Below are 25,977 nucleotides of genomic sequence, written 5' to 3'. Positions count from 1 at the left end.
ATATAAAGATAATAGAGAGAATGCATAGATTCAGTATATAGAAAACAAATGTTATTCACAGCTGCTGTTAGAGTTTTTTTTGTCATAACCAAATAGAGCCTTGACTTTTATCTTCTGTTAAATAGTTTGAAAGAAGACAACATGTAAGATACGAAGAAAATGTTACTCTAAAATGGCCTAATATACACAGTAGCAGCTGCTCATTTTCACATTTTTTTAAGGATAACTTGTCTTTCAGAATCTGGCTACATCATACTTCTTGACCAAAAAAAATCAACAAGGCAAACTATTATAGGCAATCCACAGTTTCTGAATTCTTAACAAGAAAGGCTATGCAACTTTCTGTCCACTAATACCTAGAAAGAATTGTATATTGGAAAGCATGGGTTTGGGCAAATCACTCAGGACACCAGCATCAATGAAGAAATTATGAAATCGTAAATATACTAATTTTAATTCATACTTTGTTGTATAGTGTCACATGAAGATTAATTAAAAGCCAGAAGTGTTTCCTTACCAGACAGTTATGAAATCATATATTGGCTCTGTCTGGAGAACTGTGAAATTGATGTAGATTCCATTCCCAGGTGGTACTCTTACAAGCCAGAAGCAGTCTTGAAAGTTTGGATACTCATCAGGGTATCCTGGAGAATATATGGTGCCATTCATTGCAGTTATGTTTCCTCCACAGAGAGCTATAGAAAAGGTATTGTTTTCATAAATGTTAGACAAATTTTGCATTCTTCCTAGATCACGTGAAAGTTATTAGCACGTAAAGCCACTGCAGTGTACATCAAACAGATGTAACTGAGCTCTTTGAAGGGAATTAGAGATCTATTTTTTATATTATTAGTCAAAATGAAAAGAAAAAGATAAGCAATTACAAAGTCATAAATACTGTTGGATCTGGAATTAAAGTGAGACACCAGGTTAAGCAATTCTCTGCAGAAGTTAAAAAAAAAGAAAAAAAAGAACAACATTGTTAAAAATTTGTGTAAATGACAGCTACAAATTATCATGAACAAATGAATTACTTAATTATTTTTATTTATTACCACAGGAATGTAGCTAATCAAAATTATCAGATGAAAGAAGAGATAGGGTAAGCTGATTGAGATGTCTGGGAAAAACTAGAGAGGAGTTTGGAAATGAAAATACTGTGTCGCAATATAAAAAAAAAAAAAAAAGAATTTCCTAATATAAATTCTGAGGGAAAAATTATTGCTTTCTGAAATTCTTCTTGAAACACATTATTTTTAGACATCATACAGTGCAAAATTGACCATACTCTGCATTTCAGGAACACTGTTAATCAAAACTATACAATTTTCTCGTCAAGGAGAGCCCATTCCCACTACAAAAAAAGGGATGGAATGGTAACCAAGATTCTAGAAAACTAGAATGTGGGTGTCTAACCAAAGAATGAAGGTTTGAAAATTAAGATTTGCTGTGGTATTTCAGCTCTCTCCCAGCTGTGGTTGTGCAGCAGGTTTTCTCTTCCTTAACCACGCTCTCACAGAGGTGCAACCTATGATGGTCGTTGGCTCATATTTTTGATGGTATGCTCCCTCCCTGCTCTCAACTCCCTCCCTTTGGCAATGTTCAGATAAGACAGTCTTCCTAAATACTATGAGTCAAACATCTTAATCCACGTGTAGTGAGAAACCCAAAAGACTCTTGAGCTCTAATCCTTATAGAAAGATTGTTTGTGACCTCCCAGATTCCTTCTACATATTATGAAACTTGAGTGACTATAGTCTCAGAAGGTGGCTTATGTGGAATAATTATTGAATGTGACTTATTGACATATCCACCTTTAAGAGAAGATACAGAATTGAGGAAATCCCCACAGTGGAATCCAATGAATATGCAGAATTTGTTCCAGGATAGTTCCCTAAACAACACAAACATCCAACCATATACTGCAGTAACACCAGGAAAGCTTGGTATGCTGACTCTAAGAGATACAGTATGAAGGGGGAGCAGAGCACAAACACCATGACCAGGCTCTCTGATCAAACATCACAGGATGGGAACTTGATGGAACTGTGGAACTGATGGACTTCATAGCTGTAATCCCAAGTTAGTAGTTTTCCATTTTTTTCTGTCACAGGAATTGTAACAAAGATATATGACTAGAGTAGTGACTAGAGTAACTCAAGCTGCACCTGAAAGGAAGAAAGCAATATAAAAAAGGCTTAAAAGAGAAGGAAACTTGGAGGAGATACAGACAAGTCAAGAGGACATCACTGACTTCCGGGACCAACAGGCTGGGATTATCTTCCACTGCCTCAGGGATGTTTCCATTATACTGATTACCTCTTCGGTAAACTTAGAAAACTCTACGGAGTTATTTCATAATTCAACGTGTTTGCAATCAGCTGCATTAGTTACATTCTTGATACTTGCAAGTGTTCTGCAGATAGTGTATTTAACAGTGTCAATCCAAAAGAATATATAATCTTTTGCTTCAACAATGAATGCTATTTATTAAAATAGCCATAGAAGTTCTCACTGAATGTAGGCTAACTCCTTAAGGGTGATTGTAAGAGCCATTCAAACATATAATCATAGAATCACAAGGTTGGAAGGACCTACAAGATCATCTAGTCCAACCATCCTCCCATTACCATTAGTACCACAAGCTACTAAACCATATCTCATAGGTCCTCATCCAGATGCCCCTTGAATATTGTCAGGGATAGCAACTCCACCACCTCCCTGGACAGGCCATTCCAGTGCCTGACTACTTTCTGAGAGAATTTTTTTTTCCTTTTCCTAATCTAAATCTTTCAGGCACAACAAGTGGCCATTTCCTCAGGTCCTGTTTGTTGCCTGGGAGAAGAGGCCAAACCCCTACTCAGCACAACCTCCCTTCAGGAAGTTGTAGAGTGCAATGAGGTCTTCCCTAAGCCTCCTCTTCTTCAGACTAAACAATTCCAGCTCCCTCAGCCACTCCTCATAAGCCTTGTGTTCCAGACCCCTCACCAGTTTTGTTGCCCTTCTTTGGACATGTTCCAGGGCCTCAATGTTTTTCTTGTAGTGAGGGGCCCAAAGCTGAACAAGGTACTTGAGGTGCAGCCTCACCAGTGCAGAGTACAGGGGGATGATTACTTCCCTGCTATGACCAGATCTGTAGAGCTGAACTGGGTAATTACTCTTTTAACACAACATATGGGGAAGCTTCCGAGTCTTCTGACCACTCTCTCTACTAACAAAATTGTGACCTGTAAAAACAATATTTTGATATGGATTATCAGTGCATTATTTGTATTTAGGTAAAGCATGTGTTATGGCTTATAAATATCAACTTTGATTCTGAACTGCAGGGTAAAAAGACTTTCAGTTTCACACCTCACCTGATATACTAATCTTATTCAGCTTTTAGTTTCTCAAGTAAGTAAGTAATGCTGACAAAATTGATTTTGTAGCCAGGTCTTAGGGAATGAAGGGCTGATGACTGTCAGCAATGAGATTTCTTGGAAGAGGAGAGGGAACAGGGATGAAAGTGAGAAAGACAAGTTAAGAAGGGTCAAAGAGGATTAGCTGGTACTGAGCACAGTCTACATGAATTTTAGGGGAAAAAGGATGCAAAACTATTCAAACAGGAAGAATGTTTAGTCACAGTTGATTTAGACAGTCTGCTTCAGCATATGTTATAGCATATGCAGCCTCAGAATAAAGCAAACACAAATTTTAAACATATTGTACTGCTATTAGTCAGATATATATAGATATATAAACTTCAATTTTATGCTTTGGAACATGAGAACTTAATTGCAAAACAAAATACGTATAACTAATAGATTCCTAATCTTTTTCTTTCATATATATATGTGTAGGATGTAAAAATGTCAAAACTTTTATTAAAAAAACTTCAATAAATATTTATACCAAAACAAATGAATGACAAGTAACTTTAGAAATTTCTTGAAAATCTAAGTAATGTTAGCAGTCTGGAATCATGCAACACAAATTGGAGCCTCATGATCAGCTTTCACTTGGTCATTTATCTGCTTCTCTAATCATATTGAGTAGAAATAATGAACTTCTAGCAACAGCACAGGAAGTTCATCTGAGGTGATATCCTGCACAGCAATACGCTTTAAGGTAGCTTAGAATTGCAGATTCAGGTAAGGTAATTCAAAGAAATCCAGTCACTCCATTTCAATACGTGATTTGCCTTAATTCTGAGTCACAGAAAATACAGCAAGAACTAACTGATAATGAAAAGCTCAGCTGTTTAGCAGTTAAGATGTGAACCATTACTGTTCCCTTAGGATCCAGAAAATGAAAGTTGAAATTCATTTCTGATTAATTAACTTCTTAGCCTTTCAAAAGACAGACTGTGGAGGTGTCATCTCTCTTTTATATGATAAGGTTTCTCCTTCTGAATTCAGTGTCAGATAGGTCTTAATTTAGCTACTGCATCTCCCAGAAAAGCCTGTGGCTCACTGCCTCATGAAGGATCTTAGAGTAATGAAGCTTCTAATTTAAATACATAAATTTAAGTAGATGATTCAGAATACAACGAAGAAATTCAGACAGCAGTAAAAATAATAATGCATTGTGATACACTATTATTATTATTACTATTGGTATTATCATTATTATTATTATTTACAGACATTCCTTTTCAACTTGCTCAGTATTTTAAGTAGCACTCTTAATTCTGAGCTTTTTCCATTCAACATACAGAAAAGTCAGGCCTTTAACATGAGTACTCCTCCAGAAACTGTGAGGGGGTGTTTTAGCTATACGAAAGTAAATGCTTACCACCTCATATCAACTTCACCTTTGTGGAAACCTATGTTTAGACATACCAAGAATTTTATAGTCAGTAATTATTAAATGTTTGGAACTTATGGTGTAGGATTTCAGGATGACAGTCATGAATGTGAAGTATATTCATGTCTATGATTTTTCAGGAACCTAACTTCTGTCTGAATATTGTCACAATTATGACAAGCCTGGAGACTCCAGCAATTAGCTATTTCATGTGGAAGAAATGCCAGCTCTTTGAAAAATAAATTTTGTGGTACACAGATACTTCAGATTTCTGTGCTAACTCAACATCTGTCCTTCTCTGTTTCAGAGTCTGGATAACTGACCTTTGGCCTGATGCATAGGTACAGGTTCCTTTCAATATAGTTAGGGATAAAAAAATATTGTATACATCATCATATACATTCAATCTGCCTTAAAACTTTAGCTATGCTCAAGTCACAGCTCCTTGAATCTGCTTACTTACTGTAAGGATATCAGTGTAAAAAGAAAACGTAAGAGGTTAAAAAAATATAATTTAAAAAATCCCATTCACAAAAAAGTAAACAGGAAAGTCTTCAAACAACACTGTTTAGAAGACAACTGTACTTTATACCATCTTTGGCATATATTTTCCAACTTAAAAAACAATATAAGTAGCCAGAGTTGAGAAACTCAATATTTGACTCTTTTTTAACTTGATTCAGTGTAGAGCTTTTACTCTGTAGCACCACTTACATATATAAGCTGCACAGATCTCCTTATTCCGGGCTTTATGCCTAACCTTCTAAAAATAAACTTAACAGATAAGTTTTCAGTTCTATGAAACATTTCAGATTCTCTGCAAAAAGAATTCATACACTGAATTGGGTAATTCCTCTGCAAATACTGCAGTATAAAATATAGGTCTCTATTAGTTGAAAAGCTGAAAGAATTTCATTTAACAGATCTTAAGTAGGAGTTACAAATATTGAAGGGTTCTTAGGCCACTCACAACACACCTTCACATCTGGGCAGAGGATGATTCCAGTTACGGCTAACACCATGAAGACAAGTCAGGGCAGAATTTCCAATTAATGTGTAGCCAGGAAAACACTCAAATGAAATAGTTTGTCCCACGGTAAAGTCAGTCCCAATAACAAAACCATTCCGAAATGGTCGAGGGTCAGGACAGCTTTGTAGTTGATACGCTGAAATAGATAACAACAATAGAGAAAGTAATTTTTTTAAATTCATTTTAGATTTTCCAAAATAAAAACAAAATACAAAAACAAAAAAACAAACAAACAAAAAAACAAAAAATACATGTTTTTCATAAGAATAATAATAAAAAAACAACTTGAGACATTTCACATGCCATAATTCCCAGCACAACGAGACTCAAAAGTGTTCCCACATCAATTCTGGAAATATGCATAAAAACGTATTCACATTTCCAAACCTAAGATAGAAAACATACTACCGTAACCAAAGTTGAAAGGATCTTATGTTCTCTACAGATTGAAAACATAAAGCAAACAAACAAAACTAACAGTCTACCCTACATTTTTTTGAAACAAAGTATCTGCAAAGATAAAAGTGAAACTAGCCTCTCAATTTGACCTTTTATATTTTTGTAAGTACAGAATTAATGCATTTATATGTCTAAAATCACAGGCCACTGGCTACAAATTGCTTTTGCAATTTACAAAGTGAAAATACTTCTCAATCAAAAAAGGTCCAAGCTCCTGTCTATTAAAATTAAGAAGCTGTGGAAGAATCTTGAAATTAGAAGGATGGCAAAAACTAACAGGTACAGAAAATGAATGTGTTACCATGGGAGGGATGAGGCTAAAAATCAGTGCACCTCTTAAAAAGAGTGGGAGAAAGATGAACAAACAGAATTCCAATAAATAGCAAAGGAAAATCAGGTACTCTGCAGTACATATTTACTACTTTGTACAGTATTAAGGAACAGAAGGAGAGCCAAACTAAGAAGCATGCACACCGATACAGAAGCCTAAAACACAAGATGCGAGAAATAGAATGCCTGAACAAACCAGCAGCTTTGATGTGAATGGCACCACACAGAGCAGCAGAATTCCTAACACTGAGAAAGAAAAGACTCCAGGTGGGAGAATGGCATTGTTGCTTATGACTTTTAAGTTTCTAATAGTGGAAAAATATTATCAGGTGGAAAAAAAAAAAGAAAAAGAAAAAGAAAAAAGAAGCACTGCAGAACACTCATAGCAGAATACTTTCTAAGCATAAATGTAATGCTGATCTGCCTCTACAATGTTCATATTAGGAACAGGAAATTTCAAGTATAATAAGAGAAAATGTAGCAATAATGGAATACCCAAATATACATGAATGAACTAGATCAATAACTCACTGAGAGGACCTTTAGAAATACAACTTCGAATGTAGGGAATACTTTTTCCCTAGAACAAGAAGTTTGAAATTTATCAATAAAAGATTTGGGTAATTTAGTTTTGAACAAAGTTGGTATTCAATCCTTATTCACCAGAAAGACAGTTCATAACAGAAGTCATACGCAGTTTAATTGTCAAATAAACCAAGCAGAGAAATATTACATTTTTTTGAAAGTGAATGTACTTGAGGTATATAAATATAACCAATATAAATGAGGTAGTGTAGATTACAAATAATTAGCAGTCTGTAAATTCCCACTGATTTAAAAGAAGAAATAAAACATACTCTACAATTCAAAATACAAACAATGAAAAAAAAAGGCAACTCCATAGTGGTTCAGAAAAGTATCCATGTGACTAAGTAGACTGCGTTTTCAAAAAATTGTAAAACATAGCAGGCCAAATTTAAATAGCAAATAAAGAGAACAAAAATAATTTGAAAAATATCTTCCAGAAGATGTCTCAGATAATAGTTATAAAAGTACTTAACAACGTCAGAAGCAGGAAATAAGCTGAGGAATTGGTAAGTCACTTGATGCCAAATGTGCAAAGAGGACTCTTCTGGATACATGGATGCCACAGTGAAAGAAACTCAGTAAATTCTTTTGTCTTTCTAGCTGAGGATACCAAATTTCCAAACAAGATACAGTGCCTGTACTACAAAGGTCAAAGACACTAGATCAATTTGAAGTAAATACAAAAATATTATACTGAATAGGTAAGGCAGAGGACCAGAAGCAAGAACAGTTCAACCAGAAGAGCTGCTGATCCAACATTTATGTCCCATCAAGATCTGTCCTATCAGATCATGGTTCTGCACTGCTTTAATCACATCTGTAAGTACTTCAGAAGGAGTCTGACTTATATGGTAGCATGAGAATGTAATAATACAAATTTCCTAAGAAATAGCTTCACAGGGCATATGGCTAAACATGATTTCTTGGTAAAGCAAAAGCAGAGCTTTGTAAAAGAATTTTGAAGAGGATATGACCAAAGTTCTAAAAAAGCATGAAGATAGGAATAAGTCTGAATACAAATATGTTGTCAAATCCTCCAGTAATAGTAATCTAAAAACAACTGTGGATGCTGGGAGAGTACAAAAGCAATGGATCACAGAAACTAGCTATGCTTCTGTGCTAATAAGTAGCATATATTTTTCCAGTTATAAATATCATGATGAGTTAGACGGAACAGTTGTCTGATACAAATGTTTCTGTTTATACACTCTCAGGAAAGAGAAAGAGGAAAGATAAGCCTGTCTCTAATCTTACTGGGTTTTCTCAGAAGAATTTAAAGGCTCTATTATGAATTATCGAAGATTTTGTAGTAAGCAATCTTGATGACAGGTCTTATGACTAAGGAACTGGGATTGTTTCATCTGGAGAAGAGGAAGCTTGGGGAGACCTTTTTGTTATCTACAACTATCTGAAAGGAGGTTGTGGTGAGGTGGAGGTCAACCTCTACTCCCACATAAGCAGCGATAGAATGAGAAGTAATAATCTCAAGTTGCACCAGGAGAGGTTCAGGTTGGATATTAGGAAAAAAATATTATCTGAAAGAATAGTCAGGCAATGGAACAGGCTGCCAAGGGAAGTTGGAAGTTTGAGTCACCATCCCTGGTAACGTTCAATAAACATTTAGATGTGGTACTAAGAAACATGATTTAGTGGGCAACTTTGGTGGTAGGTGGACAGTTGAACTAGATGATCTAGAAGGTCTACTCCAATCTTAATGATTCTCTGATTCTTTGATCTTGGTGATCTTTTCCAAGACATTGGCTTTTTATTATAGAACTAGAAACATACATGCAATGCAAAATCTGCAAATCAGTATGCTTCAGATTGTAACTGTTTGATAGAAACAATTTTCTCTTGCATAATAAAAAACAGAGAGGAATTTTATTGGAATTATCTGCTCACAAATAGCAGCATCTGTAAAATGACTGTTGTCATTTTATTTATTAATAGCAGTAACTTTTACTGTTCTTCTTGTGGGTAGATTTTGAAGTTCCCTTTTGGCTACAAATTATATTGTATTCCACATAGAAGTGAATAAAATCTTACCAAGCAGTTCAGTTCAAAATTGATTTTTGCTTTAAAAGCTAGCATTTTTTGCAGTGTCTCTCTTCCAGAATGTAACATAAGACTTCAAATCAATTCAGACTTGTTACTCTTGAAAGGGTAGTAACAAAATACTATAAATAAAATCTCTTAAAATCATCATGAAAACAAGATAGTTTGAACTATACACTTGGTCTTTTTCTGTGAAAAGTGGTGACACAGTTCCTTTTAAATGAATGAACAATTATATAAAAAGGAACTATGATCTCCACACTAGTCTAGAATTGTCTATTTTGGAACAATAGAAAAAGAAGCTTCCAGTGAAATTACCAGCAAGGAAATTAAATGGATTAGGAGATTTTTGGGTTAACATTACTCTACCCAAGCCTATCACGAGCTCTAAAGCAGTATTTAGAATTTTTTCTTCTCAAACCCAAGACAAAAAATTGAGATCTCCATACAATTATGAAGATCAAACATCAGAGATTCTTATTTCATAAATCCTTGCAATGTAAATTAATATGCCAACCAAATTCAGATATGAACGTTTGCCTGTACATTAACTTATTTTTAAAGGGACACAATTACTTTTTCATTGTCACTTTTATTTAATATTTAACTCTCAGGACTGCGAAATCAAGAAGCAGTCTTCAATAGTCATCTTGTTTTCACATAAGAATATCAAATTCTTACCTTGATACACAATATGAAATCCTTGCTTATTCTGGGAGTAATCACTGTGAAAATATAAGCTAGTTTCATGAGTTGTGCTGAACAGAGAGGCTGGTAGCTGAGGGCCACTTAGTCTCCCAATAACAGTGCTAGTTTCTGTAGATCCACTTCTGACTTCTAAGTAATCATGTATGGTCTCCGTCGAGAAATTTACAAATTGTAAATGGACACCTGAAAAATACAGCAGAAATTAGAAGCCACTCATTTCACTACCAGTGAAGGGAAATAAAGTATGTATATTTTAGACTGATAATATCAGAAAACAATGTGACCAGTGGAAATGCATGTTATGCTCTCATGTATAATTCATGGGATTCAGCGAGAGGCATCCTTTCTTCTCATACCTTACTAATCCTGAGATGTTAACAAGGTAATGCAAACCTGATCTAGGGCATTGAACTATAGGATAATTATATTCTCCTTTTGGAATACTAAGCTATTTATTAATGAAGAACACTTGAATGACAACTCAGTCATTGGTCACAGCCAACACATGAGGGCAAATTCCTGTTTCACAAACATAAATTTTCTTTCATAACAAGGTTACCCACCTAGCTAAACAAGAGAAGCCAGCTAATTTAAACAATCTGGATTTCAGCAAAACTTTTGATACTGTTTTCACAGTATCCTTCTGGACAAAACATCCAGCATAAAGCTAGAAAAATACATAATATGGTGGGTGAATATAACACATAATATGAATATGAATATAATACATAATATGATAGTTGATGGTTCAGGCTCAAAGGGTTACTGTAAATGTGGTTATGTCAAGACGGCTGTCAGTCACTAATGAGGTCCCACAGGTCTCCATTCAGGGTCCCATTCTTTTCTATTTTATTATAAATGAACTAGATACAGTACTCAAATGCATACTAAATATACTTGCGGACATTACAAAATTAGGAGGAGCTATTGAATCCCATGGTGGTAGAGAGGCATTGCTAAGAGTTATTGAGAAGTTAGAGGGCTGGGCAATCATCAACTACATGAAATTTAACAAAATAAAGTACCAGATTCTGCACCTTGGGTGGGGTAACCCTACGTACACGTATAGATGGGTAGAGAAGCTTGAGAACAGCCAAATGGAAAGAGATATGGTTGATGGCAAGTTGAATCTGAGTCAACAGTATGTCCTGGAAACTAAAAGGGCCAATTGTACCTTGTGGCACATTAGACATGGCACTGTTAGTGTGCTGAGGGAAAGGATTGTCCTGCTTTGCTCTGCACTGATGCAGCCTCATCTTAAGCGCGGCGTGTGTTTTCAATCATTACAATATAAGAGGGACGTAGAAAGACTGGAGAGCATCCCAAGAAGGGAAACAAAGATGATTGAAGGATTTAGGAAGGAAGACATATGAGATCAATTTATTTTTTCAGCCTAGAGAAGATGAGGCAGGAGAAGTCTCATGATGGCCTATAATATCCTCAAAGGGGAGCGGAGGTGCAGGTGCTGATCTCTCTGGTGGCAGCAAGAGAACCTGAGAGGACCTTAGTTCTTGAAACATATTTTTTAAAAATAGTTAGGATTTTTTTTAGAAATCTGTCCTGCTTTTAATTACATAAAACAGGATTTGTTTCTATTAAAAGAAAAAATGGTTTTTTTGTGTGTGTGAATGTGTGACACATGAAGTGCCTGAATTCTACCCATGGGACATTTGCATTTTAATGGTATATAAACTGATCTCTCACTTTACAGAGAAGAAAATATTTCATTTACATACATATATATTATGAGACACAGTAAATATGAATACAATTCAGATTACATATATTATTTTATGGTCTCAAAAGTGTAAATGTGTAGTTATAAGGCCTTAGTTATAAAGTTTAAGCACTTTGTGGTTTATACATATTTCTAAATAAAATACAGCAAAATGGTGCAAGTGTTTTGTCTGAAGTTAGTGCAACTATGGGATGATAACATGGTACTTTCCTTAGGAAAATGACTGAGTTCCGCTGGTGTTTCTGACAAAGACAAGCAACATGATTTCACATATCACTGAAAGAAAATCATATAATTTCAAATCAATTATTGAAAACTCATGAATAATTTAGTAACTCCTGAACACCTAGCTGGTGTTTGTCACTGCCTTTTAGAGCTTTCTTCCCAGATGCCACGGAAAGCCTATGAACAATATATTATATGCTACAGAAAAAAAGGCTTGTTTGAAATTAAATTAACATTACCATAATAATTCTGTCCTTCTTTCCAAGAAGATACTCTATATGCACTGCTTAAAAATGTAATTATTTGATTTTGCCTACCTTCCAAATCTTGCTATTTTTTTATCCATAATTATAGACCTAGTCTTTTATTGAATTCCTTCAACAAAACTTGTCCAAAGTTTAAGCTGCCATTTCTTAATAACCCCAAACTCTTGCTATCTTTGACATTTTCTTCTATTTTACTCACTATGATACAGGGAAGTTGTAACATTTTGCCTATCAATCCATGTTTTTGTCTTTTTCTGCAAATTCCTGAACAACCTCAACTTTTCCAAATATTAATCAATTGCTCAGCCTTGCTTGCGTCCATTTGTCACACACATTTATTTATTCATTAACAGGTTTTTTTTTTTGTTTTTTTTTTTTTGTGAGGCTTGACTGACTATTTCATATAAATGTTTCGCCAAAAGTAATGTCTCCTATTCATTTCCATGAAAACTGCAACAGATACAAAGAGCACAATGACACAATTTGATAGAGAAAATTCTCAGTTACAAAACATCATTTTTTAACATAGTCACAGCCATTATCTATGTATTTCCCAAGGAATGAACAAGAACCTCCATTCCGCATTCGTTAAAATCTGCACCAGCAGCTGTGACTCACAGTTGCTGACACCACTGCTGAAACACACCACCGACCACCTCACTGTGCTGACATCCACTGCTTAGTGTCCGTAAATGTTCAGCAAGGGTTAATGAAGGTTAGTGGGTGCAATTTTTTTCCACATGGAATAATTCAATTCCACACCTTTGCTTCATACACACATCCATATCAAATGTCTTTTTGTTACACTGCCCCTCCACTGTCATCTGTTGCACAGCAACAAACTGTAACATAGTATGTTACCAGCTCTGATGTCATGGGACAATATACTAAAATAAGAGACATTACTTTTGGAACAGCCCTTGTATAAAATCTAAGTACTTATCTCAGAATAAATAGCAAAAAAATGTGTGAAAGCCCAAAAAACTTGTAAGTTTTTTGCAAATAAAAAGTCATTGGTTCAGAATGGAACACTGGTTAACACAAAGAGAAAAAGCTTATAATTTATGACCCAGCATTTGGATGTTGAGACAAAGGAACAGGCTGCCCAGAGAAGTTATGGATGCTCCATGCCTGGAAATGTTCAAGGCCAGCATGGATGCGTTCCTGGTTAACCTCATCTAGTGGGCAGCAGTCTTTCCAAAGGCATTGGAGTTGGTTTGGCTCCTTCTATACCAAGCCATTCTGTATTTTATTTACTACTAGTTTCATTAGAAACACTTAAACAAAGAAATCTTATGGAAAGTTCCTATGATGGTGCTTTTGAGTCTTCCCTTTTACATCTAACTCAGAAGAGTTAGATGGATGTGTCTCATTTGGGCTATATAACCAGAGCTCAACTAAAACCCAATTTAACCATCACTTTTTCAATTTTTTTTGTTCAATTTTACAGTGAAAAGTTATTTGACTTTAAATTTAATATTAGTGTTATTTGTCTTCTATCCAATATACAAAAACATTGAATATGTCAATCTCATTTCAATCCATACACTTTTCTTCTAGTAACGGGAACATCTGTTTTCCTATGCATGAACTTGAAAACAGGGACTATTAAATAAAATAAATAAAATAAATAAAATAAATAAAATAAATTCAGTGACTATATTGCAGTTTAGAAAAACTGATTTTGGTGGAGCTAAACTTACCTATTTCAGCAAAGAAAAAAAAAGAACTGAAAGTGAATTTTCTTCTTGGTAGAGGTGAAATTAAATAATATAGAACAACAATGGATAGTTTAAATGAGTGATTGAAGAGTCAAATTTGAATTGCTGGATAAGAAGTGAGAAATGGAAACATTAACCTGAGAGAATGCAAGTGAACAAAAAAGGATTGGAGGAAGGAGTCAGTATTGGAAAAGAGGCAGGACAGTAACAAAGCAAGGCAAGAAGTAGAAGGGAATATATTTGGCACAAACAAACAAACAAACAAAAAAAAACAAAGAAACAAAACAAACAAACAAACAAAAAAAAAAAACAGTTTTCATACACACTTGAATGTACCATTTATGATAGAATCTGAAATAGAATTAATTCTAGACTTTTAGGCTTGCTTTCCTTATTATAGATAATGCTTGAAAATACCTGGTAGAGAACTCTATTCAGCCTACACAGCTTGCCCTGCGGTTTTGACTTATGAAGATAAATCTATTCTTTTATATATATACATATATATATATAGTTACTGAATTTATATATATATTTTATATATTTTATTTTAGATACATATTTTATGTATTTACATATATATACATAAATTCAGTAACTAAACTAGCAGACATCTTCAAGTCTTCGTGGGACTTGAGGATTGTGCACATCCTTATGACTCTTAAAGAAATGCTAGAAGCTGTAAGATCAAGTTCTCTGAAAGTAAGGTAATGACATAATGGTATAATAAAGTATCAGTGCTATTTGAATGAAATAATAATAATAAAACCACAACAGTTAACTTTAATCTTGAGTCGTTTGAATGAAATGTACACATAACAGTTGGATTACATTTGGAAATCCCTATCTCAAGATTATGTATTTCCCACAATAATAGATACTGTTCATCTAGTGTTACAAAACGTTTAATAATCTTCATGTTAAACAACTCATGCAGAATAAATGGCTTTCGTGTAAATCATAAGATAATCAAACTCACAGGACTTAAAATTAAAAAGAAAACAGACGTGATTTAAAAAAGAACAGAGGAGTAATCTGAACAGATGTAGAAAGTATTTGGGGTGACACATTCACTACTCCTGAACGGACATATCTGCTGAAGAGAAAAATTATCATGAGAAAACGAATATGACAGAAGATGCTAGTTATCAAATGGATAACATTGAGACACATATGAAAAAAACAGAATGCCATTCAACCAAATTATAAAGAACTCCAAGAAGTACACATGCTCCTATACAATTACCAGAAATGTAAAAACTTAGATGGTTCAACTTTATTGGCTAGCTTTTAATCAAAATTTTGCAATAGTATATATATAAGAGCCACACAAAGATTTTTAGAGGGTTGGACATTATAATTGAAGAACTTTTATTGTCTATACAAAATCATGGTGAAAGAAGTCCCCGGTGATAAAAAAAAAAAAAAGGCTGAAGATGCATAACTTGAGACATAAAAGAGGAATGACAACTGCATGTTCACTGTAGCCCATGGAAAGGTTATAGAGAGAAGTTATGGACTAAGATTATGTCTAACTGCAACCAATTTCCAATCACATAAAAGACAAAAGGAACACGGGAGTAGCCAACCTGGACTTACTAACAGAAAATTACATATGATCAGCACTGACTTCCTTCTATGATTAAATTACTGTGTATATTGACAAAAGCAAAGAGTGAATATAATACTCTTACTATCCTATGGTTTCAGATTTTATCTTCTATATCATTCTCATCTAGATTAAAATATGTAAACTTGATGAATGGACAGGAAGTGGGTTAAGAAAAAGTTGAACTTTGAGACTACAGTTAGTAATTGTTTGATATCCAGTTGGTAGCCAGCAACAGAGACAGTATTCCATGGGTTCCAGAGACTAAACTATTTTATGTCTTCCTGAGAGACCTGGATTAAGAGAAATCATCTTGAACAAATCTGTGGAGGATACTAAACATTGGATTATGGTTGGTATACCAGCAGTTTGTGTCCAAGAGAAAAGTGAAAAGAAACTGGAGGACTAGGTCAACAATCCTTAAAAAAGCTCAAAGGTTTGCACAAGTTTATAAGTTCTGCAGATGGAGCATATGGGAAATCTGTTTGTATGGTTTGGGAATGGACTGAGTGAGCAGCAGCCTTGCTGAGAAGAAAATGCCAATCACAGCAGATGTGATGTAGCATTACTGACAGTTTTGCTTTCAGTGGGAGGCTTCTAGAGATCCCTTCCCAGGATATTTTCTGTTCTGCTCCTATATTCAGCAGGGACATGCAAAAAAAGCCGAATCAAGTCAAATGTAGCTTTTTCTTCTCCTAAAGTGATACTAACTTGGTTTAAAATACTTGGGATATTTTTATTGGATTTATGGACTCACAAAGAAAAACCAAATATGTTTAGTTAAAAACTGTGCTTAATTCCAATTAAACAATAGTATGTTTATTATAAAATCACAGTGTATTTTAAATGAAAAACTTTGTAGGTTTTTAATTCTTAATCTTTTTTTTGAGGTTCTGATTAATTCTTTAAATAAATTCAAAATTCTTTTTTTAAACCATTCTAAACCAAAACCAACTTGGCTCTTGAGCAAACACATACCAAAACCAATTGGCAATTTTATTGTCCATGTGCAATCCAAACTACTAGGATAGTTGCCAGGAAACCCAGGGCTCAGGATCACTCCACTGAAGTCTGACATGCCACCACCACATTGTGCTGCCAAGAAAAAAAAAAAGAAAAAAAAAGAAAAAAAAAAGAAAAAAAAAAAAAGACAGAAGACATTATTCAAAAAAGTATGGTAAATAATATAAATAATAAATAATGTCAAGGTTTATATTTCAAAAGATACATAAACATTCCTATACCACTAAATACCTATTACAAAGCAATTTACAAGTGGATACTTAAAAACATATATTTGTCTTTATCTGAATTGACTAGGTTTTAATTTGAGGGACACGTGCACTTGGACAGAGGAGAGGCGTTCATTCTGCCCACTTTGTTTATAATTTAATAACAATTTAATAATGGTTTTCATTTATCATGAGATCTGTAGCATCTTGCTTTCTATACACTGAAGATTATAAATATGAATAAATTTTATTACTGGGTAACCCAAACAAAAAGTCTTCTATTCAGCGATAAAGGATACTAAAAGGGCTTTATAACTGACATATTTATTTATCAGCTAAAGAGAATATATTCTAGTGCATGTCAGATACTTTCTTTAGCTTTCTGGCAGGCTTCCAGTGCTTCTCCAACAATATTAATATAGTCTTCTATATAGGTTGATTTGAACAACAATGTATCTTGTTAAATAGGGCACACTTGCCTCCTGGTGCATTCATCAGAGATGACAATGTAATGCTATTTTTATTTTAGTATTTTCTGTAGTACTCATAATCTACTGTGGAAATGATTCATAAATAAATGAACTATGTTTGTAAGGATTTCTGGAGGTTTCACAGCTAACACAGGAAACAATGACTGGTGCATATCTCATTCTTTCTCCATCTGACAGTGCATTCCAGGGAGGTTCTGCCAAAATCTGCAGTATACTGAAAAAATTTCATTTCAGTCTGGCCTTTTGCACTTTAAGTTATCTCACTTTTCCTCTTTCTTTTTTTTTTTTTTTCCCTCCACATTTGCATACCTCTAGATTTTTCATTCTGACATGTTTAAGAAGTTTTATTTATGATGAACATACCTAAACATATTGGAATCGGGTAATTCCATCTTCTTACCGGTCCAGGCATACAAGTGATATGTGAATGTCCCTAAAATGACACAACATTTGCTAGTTCGCATAGTAAAGAGTATACAACATGTGCTACATGATTAGTATTCCAATAAAACAAATTAATAATTAAAAAAACCCAAAAACAAAAAAAAACAAACAAAAAAACCCCTCAGAATATATTTTAAAAAGTAGAAAAATGTAGACTGTACACTGAATTTTATCAAACCTTCAAAACAGAGCACAATGTAATCTTAACCAAGGGACAGTTAGCCAATCAGAAAATTGTTTTTATTCCCTTAATATTGTTTCTAACAGTCTCCAGATGAATTTCAAAACACCAGCTTTAATTTAATTCAAGGTTTTAGAATATAAAGACCTTATTGAAACAATGTGTACATACAACTGATCTGCATATTTTGTGGAATATGAAAAAAGATACTAACTATGCACGGTAGATACAACCAGGTTAACATTTTTAAATTCATAATGAATGATTCTGTGACTTTATATTCTAAATTTAGTATTTACCTTCAACTATGAAATAGCTTAAGTAGCCGAAAACTCAGATATTTAAGGAAAGTCTTCACAACAGTGTCTCTTTGCAACAGAGTAGACGTTACGATTTCAAGGCAATCTGTTGCAGACTTGGTAAAAAATCCACCAGAGTAAACCACTACTTTTACTGTTCATCAGCTTCATCTAACTGTGATTGTATTCCCAGGACAGCAAATTAAAATGAACTTCCTTGGAGAAAACTGTACTTGGGATTTCTTGCAAAACCACACAGTGCAAACAAAAATCTTGTCTCCTTACTATTCATATGAAAAAAAGTTGTTAATTTTAATGTTAAATCTCCCTGTCAGTTCAGATTCTGTAACATTTGAGGGAACCAAGTATCTGTAAAACATCCAGAGTAATTACAAATAGTTTATTTATTACTGTGCAAACCATTCACTACCTCTCCTAGAATAAAAATGAACACACTTTCTCCATAGGCAGAAGTAGGCATATCTGCTCATTTCTAGAATAAGTAAATAAATGGACAAAGTCACACTCTACATGACAGAAAAACATTATGGAATGAGGAGTATTTTCTTATGTGTTTGCGCAGCCTATGCTCCAGTGTATTTCCTTTATTTCAGGAATGTACTATCGATTGTCTTCTCACATGTTTGTATTGAAGTCTGAAAACAAAACAAGGACGCAAAACAAAACCAAGCAAACAAAATCAAACAAACAAACAAAAAAAAAAAAAATTGACATTTCCCAAGTATGACTTGCTACAATGAAGAAACAAACAACAAAAAAAAGATTCCAATGATCATTTTCACTGCTTCATTTCCTTTTTCCTCTTGTCCACTTTTTATATTGTTCATCAAACAATTTAACTTAATTTGCAAAAGCTTCAGAGCTCAGCTATAAATAAGAAAGACATCATCAGTAATAGATAAGCTATAATCACTAACCAAGAAGAAATACAGAACCACAGACTCTTGACAGAAAATTTGAAGGTTGGAAATTTAATATTTTATAGAAATACATGTAAGTTTTGCAAATTAATCATGCAATCAATATTCAGTATCCACTTGACAGACATAACAATTATCACAGCGAAGAAAAAAAAGGCACCATTTGAAATTGGAAACTTAGCTCACCTGAAGGGAATAACCCTGGTCACACTGAAAAGAAACCACATCTCCAACCATGTATCTGTCTCCAATTTTGATCCCGTTGCTCGGTGTCTGTGGTTCAGGACAAGAGTCCAAACCTATAGCTGTGAAAAATTGGGAAGTTCAGACATTTAAAGTATCATAGAATCTGATAATAGATTCACACTGAACTTCTTTGGCACAGCATACTGATATTTTAGGAAGTACTTGTATGCCAGCAATCTGTATGAGTATCCAAATACACTAATTTTGGAAAAACTGTCATAAAAAGAGAAAAGCTTCTTTGTTTCCAAGCAAAAGAAAGAGAAAGAAACATTTTCCAAAGATTTGCAGTCTAAATGCAAAAATCTCTTTACTGGTTCACTCATTCCTACTGCCACTCTCAGAACTGACCATAGCCTACCTAAATGAAACTGAGTGCAGACACACTTTCCTTTCTCAGCATCTATTCCAGAGAACACTGAGCAATGCTACACTGAGTGCAATATTGTAGATTGAATATTACATCAAATTTTTAATTCATTTTAAACAAATAATTGAATGTTATGGGAATCATGCATAAAGCAATGAAAGAAACTCAACTGATCTCAAAGAAAGCTAATTATATTCATACAGAATAATTATCTAATTAATGAAATTTCACCTGGAAAATGAAGAGTAAATTAAGATACATAGGGGCATAGAATGCATAAACTCTATGATAGGATGTGTTTTATATAATACAAATCTGAGGTTTCAACATACAAGTGAAAACAGTAGAAAAACAATTATTGATGGGATCACTATTAAGTTTTAGACTATGATTCTCTATGACAAAAGGAATGGAAAGATATACATATTTCCCCTCAAATTTGTGTATTCTTGAATATGTGGAATAGATTTGGAAGTAGGCAATGCATTGAAAAAAATATTTACAGCCAACTCACTTGGCAATTGCTTACCATTTAGCTTTGATGATATTCACTAAGAACTATGTACTAACTCCTCATATTGACTTCCATCAATGTTGGTTCCAATGAAACACAATAATCGTGTGAAGTACTGTCATTAAAATATGATCATTACTTTTTATTTACTCTTTCTAAAAAATAATCCAGACTTTCATGGCAGGAAGCTTTGCCAGAGATGAGCAGAGGAGAGCAGCTATGCAAGTTAACAAATTATGTTCTGAGCAGTGCATTTATGGTGAAATTTCAGTATAAAGATAAGAATTTTACATTGTTATCTCTCAAATCCTGAGAAAAATCCTGACTAAGCTGACTCGTCAGTGCAGAAATCTGCAAAAGACAAAAGTCCAAATACACTATGTCATACACAAAATACACTGTCATTTTCTTTCCTAGCAGTGATGGGAAAGTATTGCTCCTCAACTAAATTTCCTTTATCAAATTCAAAATTCAGCCCAATCCAAAATTTTGCACATTATGTGAAAGAAAATTAGGTTGAAAACAGAACAAAGGAAAACATAAAGCGTCCTTCAATCTATGGATAATAGCGGCTGTGTCTTCCCTAGATAGGAATATATATATATATATATATATATATATATATATATATATATATAGCTGGTGCCTATAAGTCAAGATCCACATTAATTGCAAAATTTTTATCAGCTTCTCATAGCCTGGTCATTTGCTATTGTCCATTACTGTTTTAAGGCATTAGATGAGATCACGGAATCACAGAATGGCCTGGGTTGAAAAGGACCACAATGATCATAGAGTTCCAACCCCCCTGATGTGGGCAGGGTTGCCCACCACCAGACCAGGCTTTGTCGATGACCAGTTTGTTGATGCCTCCAGGGATGGGGCATCAACAACTTCTCTGGGCAACCTGCTCCAGTGCATCACCACTCTCTGAGTGAAAAACTTCCTCCTAATATCCAACCTAAATCTCCCATGTCTGAATTTAAAACCATTCCTCCTTGTCTTATCACCATCCACCCATGTAAACAATAATTCCTCTTCCTGATTATACATTCCCTTCAAGTACTGGAAGGCCACAGTAAGGCCTTGTAACAGTGTGTCTCTATTTTAAATTTCAAAACAATCTTGATAATATTTTCTATTTTTTTTTAATCGGTTTATGGTGTATTTCACAGATTTTATGAAGTTTTTGTGGTCCCTTAATTCTATTTCATACTTGACGGACCACTCCGTCAAGACTCCACTTCAGTAGCCATCACACATGCACAGTAATTTATTTAACAGCATATCTTTACAAAATATACCGCATACCATGGAAAATTTTAATTCAGTTTACTATGTCAGCAATTCAATATTTTTCACAATAATTCTACCCTTACATTTATTTCTAACAAAGTTTACAGTTTTAAACATTGTTTTGAGATTTCCTCACTCCATCCCAAATTCTGCATTATTTTCTTAATTGCATATCTCTATCACTTGTACATGAAATATTAATTTATTATTAATCTTGATAGTTCACTGAGCTACTGGCTACCAGGTATCTTCTGAGAGATGTCAACATTCTTCCCTAAATCACATTTTTTCAGCTTTTACTTTTATGTACTCACTCACAGAGCATATCTTGAATACGTACACAAACTCTCTCTCATACAAACTGTATAAATTCATGTACACAACTATCAAACTTACATCTATTGTCTTTGGCATGGAATAACACTTGTAACAATATACTGTGAATGCTTGCTTTATTTAGGGATGAGAGCTGCATATCAGTAGTACACTACATACTTCAATTTTTTGTACAGCGTGAACACAGAGGCATTCTCACTTGCACTGGATTCAAATTCATATTATTTTATTTTCCTAACTTCCTATGTTTTTTCTCACCAAGGTTGTAGAAGCTGAGACAGTATCTGTATTTTAAGGAAGCAGAAGGATAAATATAACCTATGATGAATGTTTAGACATGGAAAAATTAGCATTTTTGCAAGGCTGTGTTCTCCGACAGACTAATCAGATCAGAGCATGGGATCTGCATACTGTAAAACTGACAAGAATTAACTATGAAACAATTATGCAAATCAGACTGCAGAGCAAATATGAGCAGAGGGAATTGAATAGCCTGGTAGAAATAAAATTCAAACAAAACATCAATGACTGTCAGAATGCCAGCTAGACAGATCAGGCAATCTCTTTCAGATAGCAAGTATGTCTATAATTGCAGTCTTTTCAGAAATAATAAAAACATTTGAAATTATTCTCCCAGTTTATTATATATTTAAATGACATTATATAGTGAGTATTTTATTTTATTGGTCATAATATCCAGATTTTGATAGCAGTAGGATCGGCAGGAACAGCTGCTGTGAGGAGGGGTTAGGGGCTGCCCTGGGCCAAACACAGTGATTCCAAAGGGCTCCACTGCTGAGTCTACCAGAGAAGCTTGTTGGGTGTGCATTTACTCCTGTTGTACGCTTTGAGAAAGTGAAAAAGAAAGGTGGAAACGATATGAGCAAAACATCCCAGTCCCTGCAGTTTCAGATTTTACCCATGTAATTAAATGAGAATCTTACCAATGGAATTGAAGGAACTGTATGAGGCTCATGATGTGCAATAAGATTGAATATTCTTTCATACCACTTAAGTCTGGAACTGAAAAGCACTCTTTATTTTGAGTAAATATAAATTGAACACCTTTGCATTACCTGTATACTCAAGATGAAATCCAGCAGCAGATACGCTGATATCAGATTGAAAATTTAGGTATAGATTATTTGATGTGCTATTTAGAAGTGGAGGTATAGTTGTTCCTGAAAAGAGAAAGAAAAATATTACTGAAATGCAGAGAAATTAAGTACGTGAAGAAATGTGTGTGTCCATAAAAAGACAAAGAGTGAAGGGGAAGGAGAAGATGGGATAAAGGGAAAGGTTACAAAACCAATTCTATCATATTTTGTCATAGAATCATAAAATCATGGAATAGTTTATGTTGGAAGAGACAAATACCATAGAATTATAGAATGGCTTGGGTTGGAAGCAATCTCAAACATTATCTAGTTCCAAACCCCCCACCACGGGCAGGTTTGCCAAAATCATCTAGTCCAACTCCCTGTGCTTTGGCCTGGACATCTTTCATTAGATCAGGTTGCTCAAAGCACTGTCATCATGCACGGTTGTCAAATATCTGTCTTTATTGAAAGTTTTAATGCATTTTCAGTGCACCACATTATCAGAGACATAAACTACAGACATCCTGGGAAGAAGGGTCTAATACAAATTCATATCACCCTCTTTTATCAACAGAAGGATTCAACTAGGATTTTCTTGAAAGCAAGAGCAAACTTCCTAACAGGAATAACTTTAAACATTACAGCCAAATATATAAAGCAGCTGTGAGCACATTTGGTAGGGCTATTCCTAAAAATGTGCTTGATTAGTTATTTGTATTTTGGCATGAGCTTGTAACAAGAAACTCAGAATGACAAGACAAAAAACTCATCTATAATGTCATTCATACATGTGAATGGAGTAGAATAAAGAAAAATTTAAAAGAGCAAACAGAACTGTCTCATTTATCTAAAATAGAGATAAGGAATGCATCCTTCAATCATGTATAATTTCAGGAGATATCAATTTCAGAGGTCAGTATTTCTAATGCCTGCTTTAAGAGTGGTCAAATGAGATTAATATTCATAAACATCATGCCTACAGCTTGGCATGATGAATATTATTTCATTCCTAAAATTTTCAGATTTTCAGCCTTATGAAAGTCTACTAGAATGATGAATACAATAACAAAAATACTACCAGTTGTTAATTATAGGAGTAGCAAATGCAGAAAAGAAATAGAAAAAAGCAGTGTGTTTACAATGCATGTTGATTTTGTGAAATACTGATTGTAAAATCTTCTGTCACCTGAATAACTTCCAAGCCTTGGGGCATTGTTGTCAGCTCCATCATAAAAGTCTAAAGAATCCCAGTTGTGTTCTGTAGCAAAACTCACCACTTGCACCTACAAAAAAAAAAAAAAAAAAAGGCAAAAAATACATTGTAGACCAGACCACACTGTATGTATCAGAATAGAATAGAATAGAACAGAACAGAATACTCAGGAGTTCTGTTGCTTTCAATCATAAAATGTTGTTCCTTAGTGTTATTGTAAAGATAATGAAAGATATCATTAAGTGAAGACAATTGAATTGTAACAATTCAGTTGGATTTAATTGCCAATTCAGACTCATGAGTTCTGTGACCCTTAGTGACAACTACATATTATCACTGACAAGAGTTACACAGCAATCTGGGCAAAGAATATTATTCTAATACCCAGACTACTTGAAGGACATTGAGGGGAAAATATATACTATCGCCAATTACTTCAGCTTCTTTGTGATTCTTTCTAGTTTAAACAGAATTAAAAACAATCCCATAATGATGTAATTCACATTTTCAATTCTTACTCCACATAAAAGCAGACTCTTGTGTTTCGCTACTATCATCTATGACTTATCTCCTGGGAAAAAGTAAGCACTATCATGCTGTAAGGCAGAACTTCCACTTCATTCCATCCACAGATTACAATATCCTCCCACTTGTCGAGGGAGCATGAGAACACTCACTAGAAAATACAGAAATGGCAGCTTCCGGTTCCTGTTCTAGAGGGGAGAGAGTGAGGAATTTTTTATTTTTATTTTTTAAGTGAAATAAATGAAAACCAAATCAAGAGTGAGAAAAACAGGAATTAAACTCAAGACATTCTACAGGATGAGTACCTTAACCACTATGCCAGAGAATTATTCTTGCTTTTCTTCTGTCTTCCTTTTTCTTCCTTAGCTATTCTCCAAAGTGGAGTAGCTTCAACAACAGATATAAGCATAGTTCCAGTGCAACTAGGTAATTATTTTTCTAGGTGGAATATGTGACTCAAACTTTTTAGCCGAAAGGAATGTTGAGGTTATCTAGCTGTTTCTCCGGAGCTTTAAACACTCTGCATTATATAGGCATTGGTCAGATGCTACAGCCAAAGCAGGGTTGATTGGTTGATTGATTGATTGATTGATTGATTTCAGAGCAAAATGGAGGAGAAGCCCTGACTCCTTTGTAAATACTTAAAGGAGCTCTGGATTGCGCCTTTAAAGGTTATCTAGTCCAAGTCCCTTGCAATGAACAAGGACATCCACAGCTAGAACTAGTTGCTCAGAGCCTTATCCAGCCTCACCTTGAATGTCTCCAACCACCAATGTGCAACCACCACATTTCTGGAATATCTGTTCCAGTGTCTCACTACTTCTACTATAAAATAAATTCTTCCTTATATCCAACTTAAATTTCCCTTCCTTTAGTTTGAAATCATTTTCCCTTGTTCTGTCACAACAGACTCTGCTAAAGAGTTAGTTATTTTTATAGCTTCCTTTTAGATACTGATAGGCTGCTGTCAGGTCAACCCTAAAGCTTTCTCCAGGCTGAACAGCTTTGACTTTCTCAGCCTGTCCTTGTAGGAGAGGTGTTCCATCCCTTGAATCATTTTGGTGGCCCTCCTCTGGATTTGCTCCAACAGATCCACATTTCTCCTGTACTTAGGACTCCACATCTGGACACAGTACTCCAGATGAGGTCTCACCAATTCACAGTAGAGGGGCAGGGTCACCTCTCTTGTCTTGCTGACAGTGCTGCTTTTGATGCAGCCCAGGATACAGCTGACTTTCTGGGCTGTGAGGGCACAGTGCTGGCTCATGTTCAGTT

The 25,977-nt window shown here is 34.5% G+C and overlaps 1 protein-coding gene across 5 annotated transcripts in view; it reads right to left on the bottom strand.

Annotated features, from left to right (window-relative positions):
* The window catches only part of CSMD3 (CUB and Sushi multiple domains 3), a 528,421-nt gene that overhangs the window by 79,214 nt on the left and 423,230 nt on the right, over positions 1-25,977 (bottom strand). For all 5 annotated transcript variants that reach the window (XM_048939546.1, XM_048939547.1, XM_048939548.1 and 2 more), the window contains 8 exons: positions 24,151-24,247; positions 22,941-23,045; positions 19,292-19,410; positions 17,604-17,673; positions 16,496-16,612; positions 9,932-10,141; positions 5,766-5,954; positions 518-695 (listed from right to left, as the gene is read on the bottom strand). In XM_048939546.1, the coding sequence (XP_048795503.1) occupies positions 518-695; positions 5,766-5,954; positions 9,932-10,141; positions 16,496-16,612; positions 17,604-17,673; positions 19,292-19,410; positions 22,941-23,045; positions 24,151-24,247 (1,085 nt within the window). The remainder of the gene's footprint in view (positions 1-517; positions 696-5,765; positions 5,955-9,931; positions 10,142-16,495; positions 16,613-17,603; positions 17,674-19,291; positions 19,411-22,940; positions 23,046-24,150; positions 24,248-25,977) is intronic.

Source organism: Lagopus muta, chromosome 3, assembly GCF_023343835.1.
Source record: "Lagopus muta isolate bLagMut1 chromosome 3, bLagMut1 primary, whole genome shotgun sequence".
In the NCBI taxonomy this organism is placed as follows: Eukaryota; Metazoa; Chordata; class Aves; order Galliformes; family Phasianidae; genus Lagopus; species Lagopus muta.
The sequence above is the reverse complement of the archived record's forward strand: the minus strand, read 5'-3'. Positions and strand labels throughout refer to the sequence as shown.